The 13,351-nt window shown below is 44.7% G+C and overlaps 1 protein-coding gene across 2 annotated transcripts in view; it reads right to left on the bottom strand.

Moving 5' to 3' along the window:
• Positions 1–7,816: 7,816 nt before the first annotated feature.
• The window catches only part of UNC5C (unc-5 netrin receptor C), a 260,978-nt gene continuing 255,443 nt past the window's right edge, over positions 7,817–13,351 (bottom strand). For both annotated transcript variants that reach the window (XM_055796197.1, XM_055796196.1), the window contains 2 exons: positions 12,783–12,961; positions 7,817–12,547 (listed from right to left, as the gene is read on the bottom strand). In XM_055796197.1, coding sequence (XP_055652172.1) covers positions 12,382–12,547; positions 12,783–12,961 — 345 coding nt within the window. In that variant the 3' untranslated portion in view covers positions 7,817–12,381. The remainder of the gene's footprint in view (positions 12,548–12,782; positions 12,962–13,351) is intronic.

Raw genomic sequence — 13,351 nt, 5'->3', positions numbered from 1 at the left:
AGCCACTACGCAGTAGTAACAGACTCCTCCTACAAGCCGGGGCTGTGTGGCATTGTGGTTCCCAGCAAGAAGAGCTTTTAGGGGAGAGGAGCAATGGGAGAAATATTTACTGTTTTTCCTCATTCCTTCTTCCCAGGGCTGCAGCAGTTGCTGCAACATTAATGCTACAGAAGGGGAAATAAGAGGTGAAATGTTCCCTGTGAATTATTTTCTTTGGAAAGGTCTCTGTTCTTCATCAGATTATCAAAGCTGAGCTGTATGGGAGTTACCATTTTACCCTTCTTTACCCTTCTTTGATTTTTTAAAACTTTTTTCTCTGTCTATGTCCTGTTTCACTATATGGTGTTCAGTTTAATTTTGAAATAAGTCCTTACTAATGGTGCTTTGATTATGCTAAGCCTATTTCAGAACTGAAATAATTGCCATGCTGGATTTAGCCTCAGCATTTCTGTAATGCGTCTTTTTTTGGACAGAACTGATTTATTTGTGGTAGGTAGGTGTATAATTGGGGTTTAGCTTCATGGCTCCCTGAAGGTATTTCTAGCTGGAAAAATTTCCATTTTATACTTTCAAGCTAACAGAGAAAAATGTGCAGGTTCAAGAGAACCAGCAGTAACTCCATGATTATAGGTGTTAAAAAGTTTAATCAGAGGATTTTTATTAATTAGAATGCTTCCGCAGTCCAGTTTCCCTGCCTGCACCCAAAAGTACCAAGCAATACAAAAAGAAAATCTCTGAGATTTAATAGTGCACCAAACCCTGACCCCAAGAGGGGTGATGCTGATTTCCCCTGTCCTTAAAAAACAGCTCCCTGCGTGGCTGGGAGCAGAGTCTGCTCCTCTCCTTGGCTGCCTTGGCTTGAAGATTTGTGGCCCAAAATGAGGAGGACAGCCCAGCCGCTCTTCACCTTTTTGCCTTAGTGAATGGAGCCCTGAGGTTTCTACTGGTAACTCCTTGTGCCTTCATTCCCATTCATAAAAAACAGCACAGCCCCGAGGAACTGGAGTTTCTTGGCTGCGATGGGACTGTTGACTTTGGCAGCAGCTGGGAGCAGGCTCCATCGATCCCACCTCTGAGCCTAGTCCCTGCAGGTCCCAAGTAAGTGGTCATGCACCAGGGATGCCTCTTCCCCGTTAGTTGTGTTTCACATCTGCATTCTTCAAATTGATTTTTATTTTATTTTTTATTTTTTAAATTATGATGGCCCTCCCCAGAAGTGTTTTGGAGGGTGCTTTGCTGGCTAGAGGAGACAAAGCATGTGATGCCCCTGGCAGCTGCCATCACTGTGTTGCGAGAGAAAGGGCCAGTCACTGGTATTCTGAACAAGTCTTACTTTTTTTTTGGTCCAAAAGAAAGGGATCTAAGATACTGGTTGATAGGTTACATAAAGTGTGTATGTTAAGTGTTCAAGTTTATGTGTTTTAAATATATATATATATATATATATATATATTTATATATATATATATTCAGTTGGGAGTCTGGAATAACTCCAGTATGTGGATTAAGAGTAAACTATTACGGATGATAAAGCACTAAATAAAACATAATATTTATTTATGAAAATGCATAAATGACAAATCACTGCAATGGTGCTATATAGGAAAATAAATATACCTATATGTATATATAGGGAGACACACTCTGAGAAAGCAAAGGATCTGAAGTTGTATAACTAGTGCTGCCCATTTTCTCCCAGATTTTACTCTCAAATCTCCTGCCCACTGTAATTGATGCTATTGTAAAGGGATATTCCGAGGGCCAGAAAACAGCCTGCGGCAAGCGTGGAAGTCATTTGTTCTAGCACTGTGACATTTGAGTTACTGTGTGCATGGTTGACTTTCTGCAACACTCAACATGTAATTATTATGGTTTCAGCAAGTACAGTGACTACGGGTTAGTACATTTATTTTGCCAGATGTGGACTTTTAATGTCACTTCCAGGTTTTGGTAGTTTCACAGTGCACATCAACGAGGGCTTGGAAGTCAGCGGTGAAGATAATTGTGGCTTCAATGCCCACAGGTCTGGAAATCAAGTTTTCAGATGTAAATCACTGAAGGAAGTTTAGTTTAGTGACTTAATGGCATAGATAAGATGGCATAGGTAAGTGGGGGAAGAAGGAAAAAAAAAATCCCACAAAACCAAAAGGAAGAGAGATGCCATCTGGCAACTGCTATCCTTTCTGTAGCACAAAGTTATTTCTATTAAAGAAAAGATTGACAATGTAAAGACTAAAAGACGAATTTGTGTTCTTTTTTGAGAACCAGTGCCTTATTAGACCTGTAAATATTGTAATTAGAAAACCTGGGGAACAAACTGTGTTATGTTGTACTTGTTCAAATTGTATATGGTTGTTTTAACATTCCCCCCCCCAATAAAATTGTTTCCATTTCCCCATGACAAAGATTGCTTTTACTTCTATTTACTTTCCCTGTGCTTGAAGAGCACCACCCTTGGATTTCATTTCCTTGACTAGATTATTTTGACTGTGCCTCATTTTATTTATTTATTTTTATAAGATTTTTCCTCTGAGCAAACAAGCAAACAAGTAACCAAAAGATGTTGCATATGTTTCCACTGGCATAAAAAAGCATCACCCTTTTCACAACTCAGTGAAAAAGAAATAGTAATTAAAATAGTGTTATCACTAATAGAGCAGTCACTCACATTTTGTGGCTGATTATGTAAATCTATAGAAATTTGGCATTCGCATAATATTTTTGTGAGCCCCCCTCCTCCCTTTTTCCCCCCACGTATTTATGAAGTCCAGCTACTGCTTTTAATAGCACAAGAAGCACAGGAGTTAATCTGTGCACAGACTAAAGGTAGATTTTCCAGCCCCATGCTTCAGCAGAAAAATAGTTGCAGCCTACATACACTGCATCGGCAGAAATGTGGTGTTGCTTAATGTTGAGAGATGTTGGAGCATATGTATCTCTACAGATAGATATTTGTATGTATTTGTATTTACAGCCTGAGGTCTCTTGTTCTGTGGTGCCGTGTTGCAGCATGCAGCATTCAGCTCAGCGTTTCCAAACGTGTAATTACCTTGCTGCTTATTTTCAGAGTGTTTTGCCTTGAGCCACATCTTACCGCTGACTGATGCAGAACCTGCAGCCCTCCTGCTTTGCCCCAGGCCATCTGTGATCAGCGACAGTGTTGTAGCTATTCTCCAGCAGCATTTCCACAGTCCCTTGGTCCATGTCTCGGTGGGAAAGCCCCTTGCTCACTGCACATTTTCTCAAAACTATGTATCCCATAGTTTTGGGGCTGTTTCTGCTCCCCTTGGCTGCATGGTGCTTAAGGCAATTTGGTTCTCTACCACAGCCCATCTGGGCTGCCCCTTCTCCAACATGCTGCTGAGAAAGGTGTTTCTGCACCTGCCCTCTGTTCCTCCCACCCTGCATGCTTTTCCCCCTAACTTTCTAGATATGGCTTTTTGGAGCAATCTTAGGCTCTGCTCTCATTTTCTTTCCTTTCTACCTTGCTAGATGCATGGCTTCTGTTTAGCCTTGGGCTTAGCTCCCCGTATCTTCTGCAGCTGCCGGTGATGTTGGGACTGTTTCACTTCCATTCAAAGTTGGCAGAGTCATGCTACTGTCCCCTGCCAAACCAGAGCTTAGTTTCCTTGTGAAACACACTAAAATGTGTCTTTTACTACCTGGGAAGGAGAGTTGCGGTCCTATCTTCAAATGCAGAAACACCAGAGCAGACACTTCCAGGAATCTCAGGAAGAATTGCTAGAGGTGAGGTACCTGAAGGAAAAGTCCCTGGTGATAAGGAGGAACTGCTTGGCCAATGCAAAGACTGCAGGCTATGGCAGACCCAAGCCATGGGTGTGTCAGAAGCCAAAGTAAACTTGAGTTCAGCAATACATGTACACAGGGTGGGAATAGTAAATGGACAGAAAAGATCTTGTCTCCCGTTAAAGCTAAGGATGCAAAGGGAAAGGTGACAGACACCAGGAAATCTAAAAGCAGTGACTGTGTCCAAAGTGGGCATTTTAATTTTGCAGAAACCAGCCCTGCCTGCAGCTCAGCTCTCTTTAGCTCCAGGACCATATGGTGGCCAAAGTTACCACTAAAGAAATTATGCCTCATGGCCCTTGGGATACAGATCCTCCCTTCACATCACAACCCCAAGTCCTTTTCATATATAATCTACCTCTTCCTATTACAGAGAAGATGATAAGTATAATTTTTTTTTTTTTTAAATAATAGTTCTCCCTTGGTGTTGCCAAAGGTCTAGTGGCTTTTGGCTGGAGTAAACCAGTCACTAGCACTTGGCTGCAGCCTTGTACTTGAGCAATGCCCAGTATTTCATCTGGATGTGGGGCATAGGGTGTTGGGTCAGTAACCTGCCAGTCCCCAGCTCCATCCCCAGTAGCTGCAAGGGATGGCTGCACAAGTTGGTACCATGAGACTCCCCATGCCTTTCCTCCTGTGAAGAGTTACTGTCTGTTAAGTGCAAATAAATTACACAAGTCAGCAGGCAGAGATTACCCACATCCCAGTTTTAGCAGAGAAGCCAGGGAAATGGAGGAGCCTTGTGTTAGTGACGCACATCACTGAGGAGTGCTAAGGAGGCTGGTGGTGTCCCACGGTCAGGGAGAACAGCTTGAGCACTTATCTTCTGCATGCCATCTAGTTTGCATTAAAAATTGCAATGGGAGGAAAAGAAAATAAAGGTACCTTACACCAGAGGATGAGTTTTTAAAGGTCTGCCCATTTCCAGCTGTCCTGCAGGGTCTTGCAAACCCAACAAATGCACTGGTCGCCATATTCTCAGCCTTTCATCCAAATGCTGTTTGGCTTCATACACTAATGGAGTGCTTCAGCTTGGACTTAACCTTGACTTGCCCCGTGCAGGGGGAGCCGCTGGGCAAGAATGTCTTGCAGCTGCCGGTCTGGCGTACGAGGTGGCAAGACTGAGCGGTCCTCAGCAGGGCAAGCAGGAGATCCTGAGGGCTGGCAGGCAGCCCTGCACTCCCAGGGGATGGGATGGTGCTGTCCCCTGGCAGTGCACAGGCACCCAAACTGCCTCTATCAGAGACAGGAGCTGCTCCTCAGCCTGGGGCTGACCCACTGACAAGGTGCTGGCTGAAAGAGATGACTGTTTACCCACTGCCACCCCGTACCTCAGCTGGGAGAAGCAGCTGTGTGGCTGCACTGGGGAATTGGTTCTTGCACCCCCAGAAATTTAACACTGAGTACAACAGGTCTAATAAGGCTGGTAAGAAACAACCATCATCTCTGACAGCGGAGAGCAGGTGCGAAGAAGGGTGAACTTCAGTGTCTGGGCATTGTATCCACCCGGCTAAAGTGGCCATAAGCAGGTACTGCTGGACAAAGTCACCTTGCCCAAGTAGCATTTAGTTTGCCTCCCAGGCATTTGCAAAAAGCCCAGTGGGCTGCTCCCCTGGCTAACAAAAAGGCTGGATGCAGGGAGGGAAGCTGAGCTCAGCAGCTGAGGATGCTTTTTCCTGCCTGCCTGTTGCTTCTCTCCACTTTTCACTGCAGCCACAAAATACAAATCCCAGGAAAACCGCTGGGGTAAAACCCCATGGGGAAGCGCAAGGATTATGAAGTACTATAAAACAGCCTGCATGGGCATGTGGGTGTCATGAATGGTATCTTCTAAGGGAGGAGTTCTTAGTGCAGAAACATTTCTTTTGATTAGATTTTTTTTTAAAAAAAGAAACTATATAAAAGGCTCCTCTTTCCTTCCAAGCTTCCAGGAACTAAACAATTGAACACAAGGTAGTGGTGTACTTTTTTTTTTCCAGTTGCTTATAAATATAATTTATTACCTGTTTAAAAATTCTTTCTTACACTTTGTACATGTCAGGCTGACAGAATAAATGCAGGCATTTACAAACAGAGGGAAGAAGAAAAAGGGAGGGGAGTAAGAGGCACACTCAGAACTAGTAAACCACACCTCCACTGTACAGCAATACAAACAATGCAATGGCTAGCACTTCTCTGGTAGGAAGTCAGTCTTTAGAAAAGGAATTGCATAGAAGATACAGCAATAGGGAAATCAAAACCAAAATAGTTCTCCAGATCTGAATAGCAAAGAAAAATAAATCCCATGAACCCTGATAGAGCTGAGACATGGGAAGAGGAGGGAGGAACACAATACACCCTCTTGGCCTGGGTCACAGATGTTTCATCTCCTATGGGCCCTCCTTCTTTGCTTTGGGGAAGTACCAAAGGTACCACCTTAAATTCCCGCCCCCCCCCCCCCCCCCCCTCTTTAACAGACAGAATGTGTTAGCAAAAAAGTCTACCACACAGATGCGCCAAAACGGTAATGCCAAGTAATGCCATAACTTCTCTGTCTCAGCTGTGTTATGCACCCTGCTTCAAAGTAGGTTGTTGGCTCATGGCTTGGGAGGTGTTTTTGCAAGGTGCCTTGCGAGATCTATGGGAGAAGAGTGTTTTGCTTCTCCTTCTGCTTTATTTTATTTACTTTCCAGACTGATTTTACTTTTTATTAGTATTGTTTAAGCTCCCAAATTTACTGGCAAGCTGTAGCAAAAGCCAGCTGGCAGCAGCCAAAGAAGCTCTCGGGGCCACACAAGCTTTTCTTGTCTAGGGACTATTGTCCCACCAGCTGCAGGCCAGAGTGCCAGTACTTGGAGAGCCACCTCACCACTGCGGGATGGCCCTGCCTGATTACATCCCACTTCTTCACAGGCACCCAGAAGTTACTCACATGCCATGGCACGGGATGCTTTGGGAGAAAAGGGCAGGCCCAGGATACAGCACACATAGCAATTAATCTCTTCGTAAGCAGTCAAGTAGACTGAACCACTATTAAATACATTTAACTAGCATCACAGAAAATGTGAAATACTTACTCAGTAACAGCCGTTTGTGAGAACCCTGGATTATCATTGCTTTTTTGTACAGGCAGAGCTTATCAAAGGACTTTCAGATAAAGGGATTTTCAGATTTCAGGAAGCAGGTGTCAAGCTTAAAGGACAAGTAAGTAAATAAACTAAATACTCCTATTTCAAGCAAGGCGCTTGACCTACCAAACTTGAGGGCTCATTTCTGTGGCTTTGGTTCACGTCCAACTCTAGTTCCTTGCCAATTTCTACTCTGTTGGCACTCGATGTACTGCCTGTTTGACCTTGTGGTGATGCTACAGCCCTGGATTTTGACCTTCGCCTTCCCAAGCAAAAATTGGTCCTAAGAGGACAACCACAACTAACATCAGAGTTAAAAGACTCCAGCAGTAGGTGTGCTTTATTTTCTTCTCTCTGTCTGTATGTATACACAAACACACACACACACACACTTTGCATTTCTGTTAATTTCCCACTTCAAAGGATGTCTGAGATACATGCTTCAGCATTTAAAAATCTGCAGTGCGGCTCATGTTATGAACTCAAGGTTTCACACACAAGCTAGGAACAGATTGCAGTGGTGACCCCAAAGTCAATACCTCATTGGAGTCCTTGTGGAAGAAGGGCCAAAGGTTTGGTTTCCATTCACAAACCACTTGCATCTTTGCACTGCTTGATATTAAGCAAGCCAGCCTGCAAACAATTAGTTACTTCATGGCCAGAGAAGAGCCAGAGTAATACCTGAAAAGACTTTTGAACACTCAGTAAGATAGTTTACAAAGTGCCCTGGACACGAGATTAAAAAAAAACAAAAACAAAAACAAAACCAACAAAACCCAAACCACCTCAACAGTATCATCTTGTTAAAAATTAACTTCAGAGCTGTGGTAACTACTTGGCTAGAGCATACAATGGTCTAAGGTCCCCCCACCCCTCCCTTCCCCATACCCCCACCCCCCAAAACAAGAAGAAAAGGAACCAAAAAGAAACTACTGTAGGTAGCGATACAAGACATTAGGACACTGTCCACAATGACGGGCTTACAGCATGTAAATACATTTATTCTATATGTAAGCAACAGAAATTGCAAGAAACCCAAGGAAGAGACATGTTTTGCTCTGTGGGCATCCGAGACTCCCAACATGTCTCATGAGTGTCTGCATTTCTGCCAGTGACATGGAAAAAAAGAGTCTCAGTCTCCTATGGAAGCAAATCTTGGCTGAAGAGACCCTCACTGCCTCAAAACTTTCAAGATTCAGTAGAACAGCACTTAGGTCTTGCACTGTTTAGAAAGATACAGTGGATCATCTGTGATCAGAAAATTTGGGAAAAAAACCAACCAAACCCCCAAAGTACCCTATACACTGACAGCCACCTTTACAAGAACACAACACAAGAAGAACTGAAGAAAAAAATTGGATGAAAAGGACTGCCTCTGATAGTGTTTCTTACTCAGAAATTAAAGGTTTTCCTTGAAGTCAGTAGATATATATATTTATATAATATAGATAATATTTATAGCGCCAGCAAACAATATGTAATGAAGAGACGGTGTGAAGAGCAGTAAAACCGCTACAGTACATAGCTGAAGGTGGACAACTAAAAGGAAAAGCATTTAAAAAAAAAAGTAGTAATAACTGGAGGATAAGAAACCTGCAGCCTTTTGTTTTTCAAAAGCAGATGTGCTTACCTGCCATAAAATGTTACAATAACTTTCGAGGCGGTTCTGTCTGTCAAACTTATTTGCCACGTTCAAGAGCTGCCCCACAGGAAAGCCTCTTCCCGAGCCATGTTGCTCACCGTGGCAGCATGTTGGAGCCAGGCTCAGCCCCACGAGATGGCACTGTGTCCACACAATCCTGATGGAAGGCCCGATGCTGGTTTTTCTCCCACCAAAACTAATACCCCAAGTGGATCTGGCCACCCTTGTTTCCCATCCTCCCTCCTTGGGACAGCAGGATGGGGATGCTGAAGGATGCATACCACCGGCCCGTGCCAGAGCCCTCTCCCCAACCGCACACCCTGCCACTGCTGTACCCCCGCAGAGAAAAAGAAAGAAACAGCAAAATTAAGGCAGGGGAAGTGTCAGCTGAGGTGGGAGCTGCTGTTAGCAGCAGTGACAAAGCATGAGCGTAGAGCTGCTGGGATGAGGTGTGGCTTTGTGGAGGAAACTTCCCTGTCTCTGGCAACCCCTGCTTCTCCCTGACCTGTCAGGGCTGAGGCACATGGCATGGTGCTGTGCTGGGACCCTGCAAAGGCTGATGGAGCAGGGGCTGGAGAAACCATCCTGCCCATGATTGCAGCGGGCAAGGGAAGCTTTCTGAGTAGTCAGGATGGAAAAACCAGCAGCTCCACCTCCCAGCAATGGTGATACCGCTGCCTTAGCTGGCAGTGATGTTCCTGACTTCTATCCACCTCTGTGGATGCTCCTCTTAATCAGTGCATGTCTTTTTCTCTCAATAAATCCCCTTTACAGTAACACTGTAAAAGGAAAATGCCCCAGAATACTTTAAGAAAGTTGTTCTTTTTTTTTTTTTTTCTGAAGGAGGCATTGGGTGGGGGGGAGGTCAGAGAGCTGACAAAAGGAGCACTGACTCATAGCGATACAGATAACTAACTATGAGACACTTTCTGGTAAGGCGCTGGTGAGAAGGGTGCACAGGCTGCCCACCTAGCAACAGCTGAGAGACGGGCGCACCAGTGAGCCTGGGCATCAGCTAACAAAAACTGAGCTGGAAAAGGGAAGGGGCCAAGGGACAGTTCAGCTCATGTACCCACCCACCTTGGAAAAGGAGTCACGCAGGAAGGATGCACAGGAGGGTTGAAGGAGCATGAACTAAATACAACTGATTATGCCTAAAGATGGCACAGAAAGGAGAAAAGCTGAGACCTACCTTTTAAGAGCCATTTTAATGCTCCGAGATGAGTAAAAAATGTAGGGTAAGGGCAGAGCTGGAAGCCCCAGTCAAAGCCTCCTGAAGTTAAAAGCAAGATTTCCATTAGCATTGCAATGTGTTGCATCAGATGCCCAATGTGAAAAGAAGATGATTATTTGTTAAAAGGATGCCCATGGCATCTCCACATAAAGAGACGGTGGGGCTTACGCAGTCAAAATGTAGACAGATGTTGAAAGTTAAAATATATGTCCTCCGGTCTCTGGTTTTGACTGAAATGCTGGTTTGCAAACTGCTGAGTTACCTGTTATGAGGAAGCGAGGCTTTATGATCACTGCCTGGCAGTCAGTCAAAACCCTGCTGGTGTCAGGGAGCTGAGAAATTAAAAAGAAAAAGTCCCAAGCCTATGGAAATGTCAAATGGGAAAAAGGTCAGATGAAATTTTCCTTTCATTTTGACCAATGACATTTTCAAAGTTACCTTTAAAGGCACAATCTGGAAAGCCTTGGGGGAAAAACAAAACCAAAAACACAAAAGAAAACAAGCCAACTCCAGTCTTGAGAAGCACATGGAGTGGGAATATGTGTGTGGGTGGGGGCATGCATGTGTGCACAACAGCAATAACCAGGGCCTGGCCGGAAACCTGGAGTGGACAGGCTGGGGAAGAAAGCCTTCTTTGCACCAGAAATAGAGGACAGACAAGCCTGGCAGTCAAACTGCTGAGATCCTATGTGCTGTCATGTACCAAAGAGTCACTCTTTCACTGAACAGAAAACACAGTTTGTTTGCATTGACCAATGAGCAAATGTTTGCTGCTTTTGCCAAGTTCCCACTTCACCTGTTTGTGGCAGCCAAGAGGGATGTGGCTGAGAGGGACAAACGTGCCCCTGGCCAGCCAGTGAGGACCCGCACCACCCTGCCCCGGTGGCAAAGGGAGTGCAGCGAAGGCAGCAAACTGCAGTACACAAGATTTCAACTTCACCGCTCCATTGCCCTACACTGGCCCATGTGGCAGAAGCTTCCCTGGCTGCAGCAGCTTGGGAATATCTGTGGAGATCCACCGAGTGCCTCTCACCCAGAAATGACTCCCAGTAGCACTGACCACCACAAACATTATGGCGGGTGGTGGGTTTCATTCAGTAAGAATGAGCACCTGCAGCTCTGTGGGAAGCTAACGGGAGCTGCTGGCTCTCAGACTGCTTCAAAGCAAAGCAAGATATATGGAGGCCCACCTTGGATGCACAAATCAGGTGGTCAGTGTCAGTGCCTCCACATGCTTGCACCCATGCTCCTGAACCAGTGGTCTACGTATATTTGGACTGGGAGGCTGTCACTGGTTCACAGCCACCTCAGGACAGGATTGCTTCCTGCAGCAACCTGGAGGCACCAAGGTGATGCAAAACATTCCAGGGAGGGGTGCTGGTTGGATCCCTTGCGAGTGCAGATCTGTTACTTCAGGAGAGTGTCACCAGTCAATACCACCTTTTCATTGGGCATGAAGCACAGCAATGCTAGCATGAGGTGAGCAACCCGTGTGGGCTAGCAGAGGACTTCGGAGGAGCAGTATGATGGCTGGAGAAGGGAAGGACAGACAGCATAAGAAGGACACTCTGAGAAGACCTTCAGGAAGGGGACAACAGTTTCCATAAAAACAGGAATGATTCATTCTGCTGCTGACAAAATTAGAAATAAAGTAATGGTAATAATAATAATCATCATCATTATAATCCTTGCACTAGATACTAATTGGTAAATAATTATTTCTCCTTTTTTTTTTTTCTGGGTTTCTTTTCCCCCCTGATCACTCTGAATTGCATGTCCAAGCCCCCTCATATCGCAAAGGGGTGGAAAGTGTGTGTTACATTGTGAATTGAAAATTAATTCCGATCCTACATTCCCCACTGTCCTACAGCTGTTCTTCACACAGGTTCAGTGGGACTGCCTCAAGGATGGAAGGGGATGTTACATGTGTTCCTGCTTAGCACCCACAGTACCTGCTTTCCAGATGCACAGCTCTTAAACTCTGATTTTCTTGTTGTTTTGGGTTTTTTTACAAGTAGGTCTAGGAAACAGAACAATGACAGGAGGATCATTGTGAGACAATTGATGTGCAGAATTGTAGCCAAAATCTGAATTCACCAGAAACCAATAAGCTGAAATAGCCACAACCAACTGTCCATAGCCTTGTCTTGAATGGCTTTAAACAAAAAATATAAAAAGCCATGGACAGTCTCCTTACCCCTGTCCAGAATTTGATGTAAACAACATCCATAGAAACTGGGATTGTTAAGAAAGTTTATCCATATATCTGGATAGCAATAAAAAGCGTTTCCTAGGAAACTGTAAAATCCTGTACCAAGCAGTGTACAGCCAAGCCGAGAGGAACATTAGGTTGATTTATATTTTCAAGGTACAACTTTGCATGATTTCGTTTAGATCCTGTGACAATGTACAAGGAGAGCACGTGTGAAGGTCAGGGCTGGGTTTTTTTTTGTTTGTTTGCTTGCTTGCTTTCTTTTCTGAAATGTCTCTTGTGTAACTCATTGGTCTGGGTTTTCATTTCAATTCTCGTTTGTAATAACAGGGCATTACCGCTCCCTGCGTCTGTCCTTCCTGTTCATGCCAAGGCTGCATCAGTAATTTCCTTCTGCTGCCAAAGAAACAATGGTTTCGTGTCTTCCCATTTCTTCAAGAACTGCTGCCAGCATGCTCAGGTTGCCATCAGGGAAATTCTGGGCTTCCCAGAGATCCAGGATCACCCCAGTGGGACTTGATTTTGTAGCAAAATAGTTTAGGTACCTGCAACAAGACAAAAGGGAACTTGTTTTTTGAGCTGCATGAGAGCTACCTGAGTTCACAGGATTGCAACCCATCCCTGTTGCTGGTGCTGTCAAGGTGACCATCCCTGTGCAGTCAGTCTGACCAGTCTGTACATCTGCTTTCAGTTACCTCAGTGGGACTTTCACCAGGACCCTTTTGCATGTACCTCCTGTAGGGTTTTGCCACCCAGCCACATGTAGGCAGCCCCTCTCACCTGTCCAGTTTCAGCTTGTGAGCCAGCATCCGCCAGTCATGGCCTCTGGTCTGGGGTGCATCCAGGCTGCTGCACAGCTTCTGTCTTATCGGGAGGGGGATGCTGAAAGCACTCGGCCCTACTATGGTGGTGATGGTGCCTGATGAGTCCATGGGAAGATAATCAATGCCAGTAGGTTCCTAAAGTTGGAAAGAAAGAAAGAAAAAAAACCCAACAAAACAAACCAAACAAAGAAAAAAACCAAACCAAAACAAAAATCCAGCAGTTTTGTTACTGAGTGCAGAGATGATTTTAGAAATGTACCCTCTGAGACTCAGTGCTTTTACTTGGCTTTGAGGGGAGCAGCCCTCTGCTAATCAAGCATTTATGTTAGTCAGTTGAAAAAGAGAAATATTTACAACCAACTTTGGGTAGACAGGAGCTATTCCCCCCCCACGCCCCCCCCCCCCCCCCTTTTTTTTTTGAGGGTGAAGATTACTATGGCTAGACAAAATTGAGCCCAGCTTAATCAATCACTTACTGGAAATAATGGAAGATCAGGCACTTTGACAAATTCCAGAGCAAACTGC

Source organism: Falco peregrinus, chromosome 2, assembly GCF_023634155.1.
Source record: "Falco peregrinus isolate bFalPer1 chromosome 2, bFalPer1.pri, whole genome shotgun sequence".
NCBI lineage: Eukaryota > Metazoa > Chordata > Aves > Falconiformes > Falconidae > Falco > Falco peregrinus.
The sequence above is the reverse complement of the archived record's forward strand: the minus strand, read 5'-3'. Positions and strand labels throughout refer to the sequence as shown.